This window comes from Asterias amurensis, chromosome 11, assembly GCF_032118995.1.
Source record: "Asterias amurensis chromosome 11, ASM3211899v1".
NCBI lineage: Eukaryota > Metazoa > Echinodermata > Asteroidea > Forcipulatida > Asteriidae > Asterias > Asterias amurensis.
Genome location: NC_092658.1, coordinates 20,781,840 through 20,799,404, shown reverse-complemented (window position 1 = coordinate 20,799,404; position 17,565 = coordinate 20,781,840). Strand labels below are relative to the sequence as shown.

The 17,565-nt window shown below is 39.9% G+C and overlaps 2 protein-coding genes across 2 annotated transcripts; one reads left to right on the top strand and one right to left on the bottom strand.

The window, feature by feature from the left end:
- Positions 1-32: 32 nt before the first annotated feature.
- On the top strand, positions 33-12,489 carry LOC139943737 (uncharacterized). Its single transcript, XM_071940511.1, has 11 exons — positions 33-146; positions 2,105-2,245; positions 3,366-3,492; positions 3,946-4,009; positions 4,514-4,597; positions 5,507-5,661; positions 6,656-6,805; positions 8,068-8,107; positions 9,992-10,060; positions 11,241-11,362; positions 12,014-12,489. Exons 1-11 carry the CDS (start codon positions 47-49, stop codon positions 12,075-12,077), a joined length of 1,116 nt encoding a protein of 371 aa, XP_071796612.1. The 5' UTR covers positions 33-46; the 3' UTR covers positions 12,078-12,489.
- A 655-nt stretch (positions 12,490-13,144) lies between these two features.
- Positions 13,145-17,301, bottom strand: LOC139943740 (centromere protein M-like). Its single transcript, XM_071940513.1, has 5 exons — positions 17,154-17,301; positions 16,548-16,627; positions 15,876-15,974; positions 14,715-14,886; positions 13,145-13,710 (listed from the first exon to the last, which is right to left on the bottom strand). The coding sequence occupies exons 1-5, from the start codon at positions 17,208-17,210 to the stop codon at positions 13,576-13,578; spliced, it is 543 nt and encodes a 180-aa protein (XP_071796614.1). The 5' UTR covers positions 17,211-17,301; the 3' UTR covers positions 13,145-13,575.
- Positions 17,302-17,565: the final 264 nt, after the last annotated feature.

The window sequence follows — 17,565 nt, the reverse complement described above, 5'->3', positions numbered from 1 at the left end:
TGTACAACACGTACAACAAAAGACCACATCCAGCGCTGCAGACGACATGTTCAGGAAAGTCATTTCTCGTTCGCTTCTTTTGAGGTTAAAAAAACTCGAAAGAACTTTGCAAAAACAGTATGTGCCGTGCAGGTTATGTTCTTCGGGTAAGAATTTCTTTATCTTTTCTTAATGGTGATACAATTTGGCCAGACCTGGGTCATAGAGGGTGAGTGATTAGTTGAGTTGACTGTGACCATTTCATGATTTCGTCATGTCGAGCCGGCCGGTTATAGCGCGTGGGGCAGCCGCTAGCTCTGAATGGGGGTGTGGTTAGGTACGGTACGTCACTTAACAGCGCGAATTTGAAAATACTGAAACCTTACAGCAGGGTCGTGCCGGCTCGCACTTGGTCCTTTGCATGGAAAAGTTTCCATATGGAAATAATGTAGTATCCTGGTGTCATGTGTTTTCAGTAGGATAACAGAAAAATTGTTCACAAAAAACAATCAAAAACTAAATGTTTTTTTTCAAATCATCTAGCCAATTTTTTAACAATAACACTTACACTTCATGGTGTGTTGAAATTTTTAAAGTTTTGGTTTTACGTTGCGAGAGACAGTCCGCCATTAACAGTGCTTATGCATGCACGACATTGGAGCAACGTCATATGTTTTCACACCTTTCATTGGTTGTTTTTTTATTGAATATTCAGAAGCAAGTATGGCGTGCAAAATAAATCAAAAATATTATTCAATTACTACTTAACAAATTTAATTACATTTTTGTCCTAAAGGCATTATTGCTACTATATTAGAATCCAGAGATATCATCCCCATAAGGCATGAAAGTAAAAGACCCCACCCCACTTGAAGCACACACACTTCATAACAATCCTTTTTCCCCCATTTCAGACCAGAAATGTTTGGTTTCAGGAGATAAGAAACCAATCTATGATATTTTCTCTTTAGTAGACATTATAAGTTATCACACAAGCGCGAGTGGAATACGTAAAAATATAGCGTTTCTGCGTCCCATATCCAACGAGGCCGAAGATATGGGACACAGAGGCGCAATATTTTCCGTATTTCCACGAGCGCGCGTGTGATAACGTATTTATCTTCAAGCAAACTTGGCGTGTGACATAGAACACACAATATGCATGGTAGTGATATTAGCTGTGCAATATAGGTTTTTATCACCACTCCATTCTGCGAATCTGATTAGAGGATTAGCGCGTACTTGAAGATAAAATATTTTATTACGCTTATCGGAATTTATTACAGTATGCAGTTAATCAAACAAACAAAAATTTGTGTTATTTTCACTTAAAATAATTTAATTTTGTCCCCATATTGGCACACCATAGAATCCCAAATAGTAACCACCTCACGTGATCCATCTAGTGACTAAAGCAGAATGAAATTCAATCTAGCAGATAGTAATTTTGTTTTGAACTTTGGAGGTTGGTTGATGTTTCTTTGACTCATTTGAATGTTGGCATAATAATGCACTAGTGATTTGTACCAAAAATCAATCATTTTATAAATGTTTGAGCATAACCAACGACAGGAAACTTTATTTTCGGCATGATTAAGCCTGATAAAAATACAGACCGTGAGTAAACTGCATAGCTTCTGTCACCGGCGGAGCTTGCACAGTCTCGCGGTAAACGGGAATCAAAGGACCAGCAGAATTTTTTTAGGAGAGACCGCAAGGAGGAGAGACCACAAGGATATTTTTGTCATATGTTTTTTTTGTAGCAAACGGTGTTGGAGCATCACTGCTGCATGACCGGAACAGCCATGACAGCACCATCATAATATACCTTACCAGCGTATCATTTTACGCCTGTTTTAACTTTTAATATGACAAATGCAATACGGAGGCAGGTAGTACAGCAGTGATACCCGTCACAGAATGAAAGATTACAACTTCAAGGAATAAAACAGGAAAGTGTTTTCTTAGTAATAATACTATAGAAGGTGTGAGTGATGGTTTAAAAAAAATCATTTATTTTTGAGAAAATTTCCTGTTATGACATCAGGATACCAGTTTTGTTATTCATGTATAGTGTAGTGTATGTTTTTTTTAATCCTTGCATTTCTTGGAAATTGTTTTGCAGCGTCCAAGCCAGCTGAAGACAAGCCAGCCGAAACTTTGGGTAATTCCTCAAGACCTTCTTCAACAGCAGAATTAGCAGAGCAGAAACAGGAAGAGCTCATCAATAGCTTCAGAAATGTCATGAGGACAGTTCCATCCCCAGGTAGGTAGAGAATAGTGACAAAGAATTTGTGCACGAAACCAACAAACAAACAAACAAACAAACAGCAAACGAACAAATAAAACTGAGTAGGGCTACATAAACCTAGATGTGTTGCTTTTAACCGTAGCTTTAGAAGTGTCATATGAGGACAGTTCCATTCCATCCCCAGGTTAGTGAGCCAGAATCTGTGCACACAAATGAAAAACAAATGAACAAACAAACAAACACCCCCAACAAACAAAGACAGCAGAGCAAGCAAACAAACAAACTAACAAATAAAACTAAGAAGGGCCACATGAACCTGTAGATGTGTCGCTGTTAATCTTGGCTTAAGAAATGTTATGAGGATAGTTCAATCCCCAGGTCGGTAGAGTAAACAAGAATCTGTGCATACAAGTAAAAAACAAACAAACAAACACCCCAATAAACAAACAAACATACCAAGACAGTAATCAAACAAACAAACAAACAAATATAATGCGACACCTGATTATGCTTTATACAATGTGATTAGGTCACCTCCATAATAAGGGAATAAAAGGGTAGCGACGAGTTCTTACACGGCCGTTTAAAGCCGGCAGGGTTGAATTGCCGTGTGATAAAGGCCCAAGCCGAAGGTGAGGGCCTTTAGCACACGGCAATGACCCTGCAAGGCTTTAAAGGGACGTTTAAGAACGAGTCACTACTCTTTTATTCCCATTCACAAATGCCCTTTTGTTAAAAACGTTAAAAAAATACAATTACAGACACTTTGACAAGTTGAAAATTCGAGGTTTGAAATATTTGTTTCAAAAACTTTGTGAAGAGTTTGTTGCGTGTGGGTTGTGTGTACGCGTGATAATCTTGCGCGCCTGACAAGCGGAAGCCAGCCGGTTATAAACACTGGTCATTATCAACCGTTTAAACACTCCCACGTGACCACTCTCCACCAATAGGAGTAGAGAAACTGTCTGGGGTATTTATGAATCAGGGTTTAATGTGTCCAATAGTTTAAATGTTGAGTTCACCATGGGATGTTGGATCTTGTTGGTAAGGAAGGATCCTACTTCAGAGTTAAAGGAGGAAACAATTTCTTAGATAGGTAATAATTTAATTCATGGTGATTTTTTTGTCTGTACAGTTGTTGTAGTAACAGCAGCAAGCTATGTGGACTCACAATGCTGTTTAAAACGAGGTGTGACGTGTAGCTCCTTTACCAGTGTGTCTATGCAACCTCCAATCATCTCTTTGTGTATAACAAGACCAAGGTAAAGACTTTATTAGTTTACTTGGTTCTAGTTTATTGATAGGTATCCGCGCCCCTTGCGGATATCCGGTTAAGTCAAAAACGGTGTTCGCCGTTACGGTTAGGAAAAGTTATTCGCCATTAACTAGATATTCAAATTATTTGCCCAGACTTGAGTGTAACATTTTTGAACCGTTTGGTTGTTTGAGCCAGGAATCTAAAAAACATTGGTCACGTTTATTTGGTCATAGTCTGTTTTTTTTGTAAACCGTACACTTGGGCATTTAGCCGCTGTATTGCAGTATTATACATAAACCATGAATACAATTTTCATTTAATGAAATGGGGCCACATTTACCATTAACACTGTATAATAATTAATTTTGTCTCCAATTGAAACCGATCATGTGCTTTGTCTTTAAGACTTTGTGATAGAAACTTTCAACAGCAAACATTTTTTTAAATACTTATACAGTCGAATGCACTCTCTGTTGAAAGATACAAGACATTTTGCTGTGAATGTCCTCGCTCAAGATCAGGTATGTTTATTTTCATTCTTAAAGACATTTCTAAAGTATTTTATTATGAACCTGAAAGCACACAAATTTGTGCAACAAGGGTGATTTTTCTCTCACTATTCTCTTGCAACTTTGATGACCAATTGAGTTAAAATTATACTGGTCTTCGCACTTCATGTATCTCAACATATGCATAAAATAACAAACCTGTGAAATTTTGAGCTCAATTGGTCGTCGAAGTTGCGAGATAACTATGAAAGAAAAAACACCTTTTGTCAAACGAAGTTGTGTGCTTTAAGATGCTTGATTTCGAGACTTCAAAATCTAATTACGATGTCTCGAAATCAAATTCGCGGAAAATTACTTTTTCTCTCGGAGGGAGCCGTTTCTCACAATGTTTTATACTGTCAACAGCTCCCCTTTATTTGTTTGTTACCAAGTGAGGTTTTATGCTAATAATTTTTTGGAGTACTTACCAATAGTGTCCACTGCCTTTAAAGATAATATGATTCTCTCATTAAACAGGTGCACTATGGAGTTCATTTCTCCAAGCCAGCGAGGGAGGATGAAGACCAGTTTAACGCCGTCCCCCACAAGCTGGGATTATCAGTGAGTTGTCAATTTCAACACATTTTAACAAAAACATAGGTACACCTAGGGTTTCCTCATTGTAATAGGGTTTTGAAATCTTTTTGTAGGTTGCTCACTGTGAACGAATGTATGAAAATGGCAGAGCAATGTTTTCAGGAGAGTGGCAAAAATCTGTTGTACATGCTATAATAATTGTTTGTGAAATTGTTAAGTTACTCATTTCTCATATAAAACTACAGCACCTCAGCAAGGAGGAATTTTGTGTGTTGTACAAAAAGTACCCAAACCATTTACTACTACTACTAATAATAATAATACAATCTTATATAACCCAGCAATAATTCTTAAATAAAAAGTGTCGTGGCCGAGCGGTTAAGAGCACCGAATCCAAACTCTGGTGTATCTGATCAGCAGAGTGTGGGTTCGAATCCCCAGCCGTGACACTTGTGGCCTTAAGCAAGACACTAAACCATTGCTTCGTCCTTCGGATGGGACGTAAAGCCGTTGGTCCAATGTGTTGTGTAACGCATGTAAAAGAACACAGTGCACTTATCGAAAAGAGAAGGGGTACGCCCCGGTGTTTCTGGCTGTGGCTGCTGTATGTGTCGTAGCACCTTGTGAACCTTTAAGGCCGGTTTATAGTCGGAAATTTTGCGCGCAATCCTAAGACTGAGGCCTAAAAACTTTGTCTGTTTATGATCGCGCGTCAAGATTTCCATTGCGCGTCCTTCGCGCGACCGACTATAACTCGGCCTTTATAAGGTGCTAAATAATTGGGTCTCAGAATTCATCACTACAATAACCTATCTCTCTGAAACTTTGTAGATACTCAGCGCCATGAGTACCTTGTTTGGTAGATACGTGACCTATATAAGACTTTGATATTATTATTATTATTATTAATACATTGCTTCTTTCCGGTGGTAGGGTGTGCCTATTATCGAAGGTACAGCAGCAGTGCTTCAATGCCAGGCCCATACCACTCATCTCATTGGTGACCATCATGTATGGTATGGTGAGGTGATAGATGCTAAGTTAGACCCGGCCACTGAGGGACAACACCCTTTACTGTACTTTGCTAGGTATGTAGTAAGGACACTCTCTTTCCAAACCTGGGCCCAATTTCATAAAGCCTGTAAGCACAAAATTCTACTAAGCACAGGAAAATCTTGCTTTGCAAAAACAGGTTACTAGCCAACATTCCCTAAAGTTTGCATTGCTAAGTTAGACCCTGCCACTGAGTGAACACATCCTCTGCTGTACTTTGCTAGGTTCGTAGTAAGGCCTTCGAAGTAGTCTTCCAAAATACATGCTCATGTCTTGAACTTCGTTCTTGAAGGGGCATGTAAATTTTGCTATGGTGAGGGCCGGGTTCTTCTATGAGAAAAATTAAAATTTGTATTGAAACTTTCAAAAGGGTACCACAGCAAAAGCACAGGGCATTGCTAAAGGCACCATGGCAATCGCTGTGAGTGAAATGGGTTTACTCCAGGCCGGTTTTTAGTATCCCACAAGCAATCTTTAAGGCAAATGCTAGCAGGGCCCAATTTCACAGAGCTGCAAAAACAAAATATGGCTAATTTTCAGGGCTTTCATTTTGTCTCCATGCTCTTGATGCTGGCAGGCAGCCTGTATATCTTGCATAATCCAGATTCCGGGCATGACTTCCAGTACCCTTTGTTCCTCTTTTTGTGACTGGAAATTCTTTTCACGCTGGAATTTCTTTCAACAGGTTACACCCGTTTCAGACAGGCGCTCTTTAGTCGCGCCGTATCAAATTCTAAATTAATTAGTTATTACATGAAAAGTTCGACGTCTGAAACAGTTAGGAGCGACTTGACGCGCTAGACTGTTCTTGTCATGAGCCAAACCTAATGTAAATGGTATGTTAAGTTCGCCTGTATAAAACCAAAATTTAATTGGGTCAACCCAGATTCGCTCCTATCTATTTGGTTCGGCGCGTCTCTGGAGCGCCTGTTTGAACCGGGTGTTATATGGCTCCTTTGCATGTCCATGAATGTTTTGCCTGTTTACTTGTTTTTGGCAATAACTGGAATTTTGTTTGTGTGACAATAGCTCCTTCAGGTCGATCGGTGATGAGGCATTCATGAAGGCATTTGAGGACACAACGTTATTATTTGATGACTGGTCTCACGAAGCTCATCTTAGAATGGCGTGGAATTACATCAGGAGGAACGGCAAAGAGGAGGCTCTTCCTTTAATCAGGTGAGATTTGGTTATAATGTGCACATGTAAAAGAGTTTGAACTCGACCTCTGGTCATGAATACATTTTTAATTGTGACCCTAACCCTAACCCTAACCCTAACCCTAACCCTAACCCTAACCCTAACCCTAACCTAACCATTTCAAATCAAATCAAATCAAATCAAATAATACCATGCCATCGCATCATTGACAGTGACTGAAGAAAAGGAAGTTTTTGAAAGGAAATAGCTAGCAAAGTTTTTAAAAAGTTGTATTCATTTTATTTTGTTATGGAATATTGCCTTACATCACAAGGCACTGGACATGCCACTTCAGGGGGAGTGCTATACTTAAAGACACTGGACACTATTGGTAATTGTCAAAGACTAGTCTTCACAGTTGATGTATCTCAACATATGCATAAAATAACAAACCTGTGAAAATTTGAGCTCAATCGGTCGTCGAAGTTGCGAGATATTAATGAAAGAAAAACCACCCTTGTCACACGAAGTTGTGTGCTTTCAGATGCTTGATTTCGAGACCTCAAATTCTTAATCTGAGGTCTCGAAATCAAATGCGTGGAAAATTATTACCTTCTCGAAAACTACGCCACTTCAGAGGGAGCTGTTTCTCACAATGTTTTATACCATCAACCTCTCCCCATTACTCGTAATCAAGAAAGGTTTTATGATAATAATTATTTTGAGTAATTACCAATAGTGTCCACTGCCTTTAACCGATTTGAGCTATCGACCCAAATCAATTGCCACCAGGGGCATGTTGCACCTACTCCTGCGCTGAAACTGGGTTACCCCCTTCACGGTCCGTAAGGATGTAGGCATGGAGCCTAGCTGGTAAAGCAGAGTGCACTACCTTCCAAATTCTTTTAGGAAGCTTAAAAGTGCATTGCTCAAGTGCATTTTAAAAAAATGTTTTAAGCTGTTGCATTTATACTTTTATGGTGTTTATGGCATTTTAAATGTATAATGTGTATTTTTAGTGACCTAGGGGTTTTTGTTGTTCATTGTGTGCTTTTACTCTATGGTATTTAATTAACTAATTATTTGTTTACTGATTAAAGGGTTTATACTGTATATTTTGTTGTGATATTCTGTAACTGTAAAAACGCTGTATAAAGGATAAATTATTATTATTATTATTATTATTATTATTGTGAGTTAAACTGGGGAGTTGGAGAAAGGACATGATGTAAATACTGATTTGAATAACGAAATGTGGATGGAACTTTTACACCATCAATGGTCTGTCTTGTTTCTTTTAGAAATGGCATCAAAAAGTACAACTCACAGCACAAAAACAAGGTATGTCATGGCATATTAATAAGGGAATAAAAGGGTAGCGACGAGTTCTTCCACGACTGTTTAAGGCCGGCAGGGTCGAGTTGCCGTGTGACGGCAACGACCCTGCAAGGTTTTAAACGGACGTCTAAGAACGAGTCACTACTCTTTTATTCCCATTCATAAATGCCCTTTTGTTAAAAAACGTTACAAAAATACAATAAGACACTTTGACAGTTGAAAATTCGAGGTTCGAAATATTTTTTTCAAAAACTTTGTGCAGAGTCTGTTGCGCTTGGGTTGTGTGTACGCGCACGCGCTTAGAAGTAGGTTACGCGCTGTTACTAATAGCTATGAATTGCACGCCTGACACGCGGAAGCCAGCCGGTTATAAACACTGGTCATTATCAACCGTTTAAACACCCCCACGTGACGCACTCTCCACCAATAGGAGTAGAGAAACTGTCTGGGGTATTTATGAATAGTGATTTAACTATGAATTTTCTGAAAGACAAAACCAGAGCTTGGTGGGAAAATCCACAATAAACTTTTGTTATTGGATTCATTCACCTGTTGCTTTGTTGTGTATTTGTATTTCATGAACATTTACATACTTGGCTTGTCCCTTTCAGTGCACCTAATGAAGTTGTTGGTGCTTCGAAAAGCATGCAGCTTGCGTGTAATTAGTTAGTCGTTAAGCGTTACCACTACTCTCCTTGTTACAATGTAATCTTAAATCATAGAAACTTAAATCCTTCTAAAAAATTTGTTTTTGATTCCAGTTATTAATGTTGTATGTTTTCATTGGATTCTTATTAATTTTGGTTTTTACCCATACACCGATCTGTGTTAGCACTGTATACTCAGTACTTTCCCAAGTCCTGTGAAAGAATGTCACAGGCATGGGATTCGAACCCACGACCCTTGCAATTCTAGAGCAGTGTCTTACCAACTAGACTACCGAGGTTGCCCATTAGCTAGAGCCAGTTCGAATCCTATGTTTTGGCAGCGGGTACCGCAACGATATAATAGATGTTTAATTTGCATTGGGGATAAAGAATATTAATAAATACCTTGGACGGTTTCAAGTCTCTGATTGGTCAAAACCCGGTCACGTGTGAGAGTGTTAACGGTGGTATAAAGACTTGCTTTGGAAAATAGCGAATAAGTGGCCACTAAATCAGCATACATTGTGTAAACCTTGCGCGTTGCACTGTATCGCACGCTTATTTATATCCCTGTTAGTTTCATTGCAACTTCGCGCACTTACGCGTACGCGCGCTGAAATAGTATCAATTTTGAGTGCGCGCGTGTAATACATGTGCGCGCGTAAACTGACGCCGAACTCAAGGAACAGCTATCGTCCAATCATTTGCCTCCTTTGACCCCAGTGAATGCGCTGAACAGATCATTATTTAAAAGAGTCACTGGTCTCAAAGATCAGTAATGTGATTAACGCACGAAAGAGATGGGAACCATCAAAAGCTCAAATATGGCCCCTGAACATGTCTGGAAGGACCGCCGAGAGAAAAGTCACAAAATGTGGACAATTGTAGCCGTTTAATCTGCTAAAAAAGGTATTTAAATGGGAATAACAGTGTTCGTACCCGGTCTTCACTGCGTGGAAATGACCTTGGTTGATGGCTGTCGCTGTTAACGGACCTTGCCTCCGGCTCGGTCCGTTAACAGCGCCAGCCACCAACCCGGTCATTACCACGCAGTGAAGACCGGGTACTTGCACTGTTATTCCCTAATTAGTTTTGGTTTTTACCCATACACTGATATGTATTGGATTCTTCTTATACATTATAAATTCTGTAAGGTGCTTTGAGCGTATTTTAAGGTGGATTATGGCCTTTACACATATTACCGATATTACCCTAAATCTTCTCACTTCTTTTTATCTAGGTACAACGAGGCTATCATGAGACAATGACCATGTTCTTTACCCATGTGGTGGCTGAAGCAATAAAACAGGTACAGACAAATAACCAACACAAATCAAATAATAATGTAAATTGAATATCTATATTACTACCGGTACACTCCCCTGTCTACAGAAGACTGGAGACTAAAGACCGGTTCATACTTCCTGCGAATGCCAATTTGACGTGAATTTGACGTCACTACCCTTTTGCATCGATATTTGCAAGTGAGTTGAGCAGAGTTGAACTGCTGCGGATTATTGGTTGTGAATTTGTGACGTCAACATTTTGCTTCGCACTCACATTCGCAGGAAGTATGAACCGGGCTTATGTGAGTTTTCTTGTGGTTACTGACTTTTAATTCAAATTTCATGTATAGATCATTATTTTGGGGTTATGATTTGTATTCCTATGTTGCTAAGCGTCTGGAGCATCTTTTTATGCAGATTTTTGCTCTACATAAATACTGTTTATGATTGTTATTATTAAAGGAATATTCATACATACCTCAGACAGTTTCGCTATTCCTATTGGTGGAGAGGGCGTCACGTGGGTGTGTATAAACCTTTGTTTACGACCAGTAAAAAGTGTTGAAACATGGGCGTGACACGCGAGTTTGCAACTGTGCTTATAAGACAGTTTCTTCATTCCTATTGGTCGAGAGCAACGGCCAAGGCAGTTGTGCCACATCACGCGATACGCGCACAGCATTCCTTTATAAGGAGTTGTTTACCCCAGGGGCCTTGATTGGGCCTTACCATTTCATAGCTGGAGGGGTGTTGTGTTGAAAGAAATCATTGCACAATTATAATTTTGGCATCTTTTTAACTTTTTGACCATAAGTGTTGATGTTTTATGACCGAAAAGGTATTTATGAATGGGAATCAAAGAGTGTTGAATCGGTTTTCAACTAGTGGTTTAAACCTGCCGAGGCCTGGTTCTTGATAACTTACCTCGACCTCGTCTCGGTAAAATTATCAAGAACCAGGCCTCGTTGGGAATAAATTATTAGTTGAAAACCTCTTCACCACACATTGATTCCCTTATTAAAGAATTGTTTTTTGCTTACAAAACAGTTGCTGGCAGTGTAAGCACTTACATGTAATGTAATCCACCATAAACATAAACTGAATGTGCTTCTGAATGTGCCAGCATGGCAGCTCTGAAATGCTTTACTTTAATAGATAACTCTAAAAGACTGCCACCTTTTTTTCCCAACCTTGATCGGACAGTGTGACAATGTGGACATCACCTTTGAGGAGTTTATTTCTCAACACAGTCATCTGACTGATCGGAGTCTCATATCCAACTATTACTCTAAGGAACTCATCAGCTCACCAACAGCTAGACTCAGGTGAGTAACTCACACTCAGTTAGGTTTCATACTCAAAATAATGATAGTAACCATATTTATAACGGGCCTTTTGCCAAAGGATACAAAGTGCCAGGTATTATTACTGCAAGGAGTGGGACGAAGTTTGAGGACCTAATCCTTAGCACCATGTAATGGTTTACAAGGTGCTATGGCGCAATATGCTGCCAATCCAGCCAGGAACACCGGGGCGAACCCCTTCTCTTTTCGATAAGTGCATTGGGTTCTTTTACATGCGTTACACAACACATGGGACCAATGGCTTTACATCCCATCCGAAGGACGAAGCAATGGTTAAGTGTCTTGCTTAAGGCCACAAGTGTCATGGCTGGGGATTCGAACCCACACTCTGCTGATCAGCAACACCAGAGTTTGAATTTGGTGCTCTTACCACTCGGCCACGACACTTCCACTAAATACTGATTGATAAAACTGGTCAGTACAGGACTCAAGTTCAGGGCCCAGAGAAAGCATTCCAGACAGAAATATTTCACAGGATGTTTTCTACCGTTATCATTATTAGACCAAGTAAGTATTATGTAACTCCGTGATTTTAGATGATTTTTTTTTCCATACAAATTCTGTAACGTTCCTTAAATAAATTTAATTTGGATATTTGATGTTATTCTGTAGGTTTGAACCTCCTGACCTGCAAGACCTACCGGGAATGGAGAGAGGAGCGTTGAACAGAAAATAAAAATGTTAGTGCATCTGCAAATTATTGTTGTTATCTGCAAACATAAGCCCTTTTCACACTGTATCTCTTATCCCCATGGAATGAACCCCTGGGGAGCCCCAGGAGTTTTTCTTACCCCACGGTTACCCCGGTTAACTTTCACACTGTGTCCCTATTCCACAGAGTTCCAGCTGCACGTTTCAAGAATACCCCAGGGATTTACCGCTTACCTCTCCTCCAGAGCTGGGCCCAATTTCATAGAGCTGCTAAGCACAAAAATTTGCTTAGCATGAAATGTTTTCTTTGATAAAGACAGGATTACCAACCAAATTTCCCATGTGATTTTCAGGATAAGCAAACAACAGCAGGATACCCGTAACACGCAATATGCAAAAAATGGAAATTTGGTTGGTAATCCTGTTTTTATCAAGGAAGAAATTTAGTGCTAAGCAAATTTTTGTGCTTAGCAGCTCTATGAAATTGGGCCCAGGTGTGACTATTCCCCAGGGAGTGCCCATTTGCCGGGGCAGACAGAGGGCAGACTGTAAAGCGATCATAGTGTGAAAAGGCTGGCCTTTTTCCCCTGGGGCAACCCGGGGAATAGAGTAGTGTGAAGGTTAAAATCTTATGTACAGTGCATAGTAAATTTCCACACACCATGTTTCATGCTGAAGCTATCCCAGGCATAAACACAAAGCAATGACGTCAAGATTTTTAGAGGCAAGGTTTTTGTACTGATGAGATGAATTAATAAAAAGGTAAGGCTTGTAACAGTTCCATTCCCCCAAATAAGATCAGAAATGATATCTTCGACCAAAGTTAACTACATTGAATTATGTAATTTGAAACTGTTCAACTAGAACAAAATGTGATTGGTAAAGAAATATTGCATATATTTCACTCTATAACAGAAGACAGAGACTGCCCATGAAATCCAAAACAAAACGGGCATCAACAAGGAATTTCTCTGCAAACTTGATGTGACTTTATTTTACTTTTTACATTGTTTTATTGTACATTGTACTTGTTGATAAGATAAACTTATACTGAAATAAAGTGATTGTAGTATTTACAATTTATTAAACATACAAACCGCATTTTTTTAAGGGGACAACAATTTTGTTTAGGTTTGGAACATTTTTAAATAAGGGGGAAAAAGGGTAGTGACGAGTTCTTAAACTGCCGTTTAAAACCAGCAGAGTCGTGGTCGCGCGATAAGAGCCCGAGCTTGGTTGTCAAGCCAGGGGCTAGTTTCATAGAGCTGCTTAAGCACAAAAAGTAGCTAAGCACAACAAAATTATGTTGACTAGAATAAGGTTACCAGCCAAACTACCATGTCACATGTACAATTTGTGACTGGAATCTTGCTCATTTCTGCTTAGCAGGCAATTTTTAAGCAATTTTTTTTCCTGCTTAAGCAGCTCTATGAAATGGGGCGGTTAAGCCATGCAGATCCAGATCCGTCCGATTAGAGCCAGACCATAATGACTTGAATTGAACACTTCATGTGTTAAGTGATTCATAAAGTCTCCATGAATTCATAAGTGTGTTTGGTGGCCTGTATGAGCATGGGGGAGACACCGTGCTTGAACCCACTGCTGACCTCCGTCAGGCAAAGAAGTTTCCTGGCCAGACACTTTCTTGGGCTCTCATCCTGTGAAAAAAACAAAAAACACAAAATTATCTCAAAATCACACTCATTAGAGCATTTGGCCAATTTTGGCAATTGTCAAATGCCAGTATCTACACTTTGTGTTAGACTATTTATATGACTCGCCATAAAAAATATACACACGAACATGCTTTTAACTTCACTCTTGAAAATTGAAGGGGCACAGCAAGTTTCCTCTAGTAAGGGGGCACTTCTATGAAGACAATTTTGAACATTGCTCAATCAGACATTGGAGTAACGAGAAAATAAAGAAGAAAAACATGACTGGAATGCCTATCTGAATCCTTCTAAATCCTTCATTTTGGCACAGATGATTCTGAAGGCTTCTGGCCGGGAAGAGTTTGTTTGTTTGTTTGTTTGTTTGTTTAGATGATCTTCCCTTCAATGGAACTTAGCAAACTCCAAAAAGTAGATGTTAACACCGAGCTGGCAACTGCCAATCTCAGCCAACATCTGTCATTCTCAAACAAATATTTGTTGATTTGGCACAACTCAATGTCTATGATTATGAATTGCCCAAATTCAATGTCTATGATTATGAATTGCCCAAATTCAATGTCTATGATTATGAATTGCCCAAATTCAATGTCTATGATTATGAATTGCCCAAATTCAATGTCTATAATTATGAATTGACCAAATTCAATGTCTATAATTATGAATTGCACAAATCAAGAAATTGTGATTCAGTAACTAGATGACAATCCTTCTTCAAGTCATTGTGAAGAATTCAGCAGCTAGCTTGAGGATTTGAAACCACAACCTTGTGATTGCAAGTCCTGGGGTGGATTTCACAAAGAGTTAAGACTAATCTTATCTCGAGTTAGGACGAGTTACTTGTCCTAACTTAGGACTAGCCTTACGTTTTTAATATCTCCTAGGACTTGTCCTAAGTTAGGACTAGTCCTAAGTTAGGACTAGCCCTAACTCTTTGTGCAATCGATCCCTGCAGTCTAACAACGTGACCACGGTTAAGGAAAACCAACCTTTAGATTTGCACACAGCATTGGTGAGTCGTAAGCATCGCACAGCCCTGTAATGTCACTCATATCAGCACAGTGGAGGCTGTCACTGGTTGCATTCAACACCACGAAACACGCCTTCCCCAAGTAATAACTCACATCCAGCTCCTTCGCCGAGGCAACTGTTTTACTTATACTGTGAAAAGAAATTATCATAGCCCAGTTTTATAAACCTGTTAAGCAGAAATATTTCCGTAGCAAATATCTTTGCCAAGCGAAAAATGAATGTGACAAAAGTTGAACTAATGTCAACTTATTGGAATTTTGGCTAGTAACCAGTTTCTGTTGAGCAAGATTTGTCTGTGCATAGCAAGTGTTTGTGCTTTCATGCTTTATAAATTGGGCCCAGTATGCTTTCTTAAAGGTAAGGGCTTTTGTGTCAGTGCAAATACTGACTTATAGGCCAAATTATCAAGAAAATATTAAGTCAACTAATTTTGTGACTGAAGTTTTAGCTGGATACATTGTCCAATTGTTGAGAAAACAGGAAAAACTGTTTTAGTATTTATCAAGAATGCCAAATGAATCCACATTGAGGGAGGTTACAGCGAGTACCAACCGGTACTACAGAAATTTTGAATTGCCAAAACTCGCCTCAAGGTGAGATATGAGGATTCAACATTTGTCAACATACATCGTCATATTACGTAGGCAGGATTCGAACCCAACGCCTTTGCCAATCCATAGCAGATATCCCACAACCTGCCCGGCACCTAGAGGCAGAAAAATTCTGAAATCAGGAAAATTCCTGGTAAATCACAGACTCTTAATGCCGGCCTCAGGTTGACCTTACGACAACAGAAAACAGTCGGCGACTGACTTTTCAGGATCACAATGCAGCTGAGCCACGACCATCGGGAACTTTTCAGTCGGCGAGTATTTGTGACCTGAGCGCAACTGCGATGATTTTAAGACAACCTGAAACAGTTGCCGCTCGAAATAAATCAACAGTCGCAAGAGTAGAACAATTTCAACTTGTACGACGTGATCCCGATGGTCAGGAACCATTGGCAGGTGCACGATTTCTCAGTTGTTGTGAGCTGAGCTTGTCTACACGTTGCCGACGGTTTGTTGCGGGCTCAAGAAAATCGTAGGACGACCTGAGGCTGGCTTTAGGATGAATACCTGAGATTGTTACTAGCATCAAGGATGAAGACGACAAAATCAATCTTTGGTCGACTCTCACTGTTTTCTGCGGGCAGAGGGAGATGGGTAGTAGTCCGACTAAATAAAAAGAGTTGAAAAAATAAGGTTTTATTATAAAAACATTTGTTGTACAATGTATGCTTCGGATTTAAAGGGTGCATTCATTTAGGTTCCCTGGGTCTACCCCGCGGTGCTCACTTAGGTGAGCCCCTGACAAGAGCTAAACGAACGATCAACACTCGCCCTCTCGTGGTGACGGCATGCAACTCAAGTCACCCCCAAGTGACCCACTCCACAAGCAGGGCACTGGGGGCTGACCCGGGTGAGCCCCGTCAAAGCTACTCGAACGTACCAGGGCAGACCGGGGTGACCCAGGGAAGCTAAACGAACGCACCCAATGTGAACAGGCCTTGAATTTGCTCTTGAAGGGCCACAGCAATTTTCCTCTTGTAAGGGGCACTTCCATGAAGAAAATAGAGGTATTGGGAGCTATGCAAAGGGCACCAAGGCAATTTGTATGGGTGCTGTGCGTCAATACGAGGCCTAGTGCATGACAAAAGAACCAAAAAGGCGAACTTCTTTCTTGTAATACTTTCATACTGCAAGAAGAAAACGAAATGCGAGATGTTTTGGGATATTGATTTGACTTACACTTGAAGGGAGTATAACGTATTGAGTTCCAGTAAAGCCTCTGCCAGTTTGTGCTGGCCGATTCCTTGACCTCCGACCAACTATTGAATAAAAGAAATTTGAATTATAATTGATGCAAGCTAATTTAAATGAAACAAATGAAAGAAACAAACAGATGTATGGTGGAAATGGAGTAGACATGAACCATATAGATGTGGATACCCCCCCCCCCCCCCCGCCCCACATGAACTACAATGTGGAGACGATAGCGGAACAAACATTACAGTTCTAGGTACGAGTACTCCGCCCACCCCTCTCTCTACACCGCCCACCCATCTACCCTGCCCACCCCTCTACCCCGCCCAACCTACATCCCCTAAAAAAAAAAAACAGCAATGAGGTTTGTTCCGTTAAAGTGCATGGAGACAATAGCGGAACGTAACCGCATAGTTCTAGGAGTACCCGCCCCCAAATAATACGCCGTTTTGCGCTCTTGTTATTATTATTAATATTTGCATGATATAATTTGTAAACAAAACAATTCACAATTTAGCCCCCTTGTTGTGCGAACAGGGCATGACCATGGATCCCAGGGCATACTGGAAATAAACTTTTTGAATTATTCACAAGAATTGTAGCTGTGTTCAGTTCTGGCAGCTTGCTGTATGATGAAAACTCCGCCATTCTGCTCAATCTACCAGACCATTGATGAGCAATCACATACGAACGAACCGCCGCCGCCGCCGCCGTCACAACAAAAACAACACAATCAAAAATTTCGCCATAATTGAAGTCTTGTCCCCATTTATTTATCGCACCTAAACCCACATGTGTACAAGGCACCAGTCTCGACAAGGTTTGTACTTTGGACCAGTTGAAAATATGCCCGATTAAAGACTATCGTTGCAAAAAACACTGAAAAGTTTGTAAAACAATTAAAACAAAAATTATGTTGTGAAGATGTTGAACTTGTTACTCGATTGTCTTATTTTGGGACATTTATTTAGAATTTTGCCGAATTTTTGAACAGCTGTTTATT

Excerpts from the sequence above, each read along its gene's own strand:
- LOC139943737 (XM_071940511.1), top strand. The coding sequence starts at position 47 with ATGTTCAGGAAAGTCATTTCTCGTTCGCTTCTTTTGAGGTTAAAAAAA. Across the intron at positions 10,061-11,240 it reads TGGCTGAAGCAATAAAACAG|TGTGACAATGTGGACATCAC; the intron begins GTACAGACAAAT and ends TTGATCGGACAG. Across the intron at positions 11,363-12,013 it reads TCACCAACAGCTAGACTCAG|GTTTGAACCTCCTGACCTGC; the intron begins GTGAGTAACTCA and ends GTTATTCTGTAG.
- LOC139943740 (XM_071940513.1), bottom strand. The coding sequence starts at position 17,210 with ATGGCGGAGTTTTCATCATACAGCAAGCTGCCAGAACTGAACACAGCT. Across the intron at positions 16,628-17,153 it reads TGAACACAGCTACAATTCTT|TTGGTCGGAGGTCAAGGAAT; the intron begins GTGAATAATTCA and ends TTTATTCAATAG. Across the intron at positions 15,975-16,547 it reads ACGTTATACTCCCTTCAAGT|TCGGACTACTACCCATCTCC; the intron begins GTAAGTCAAATC and ends CTTTTTATTTAG.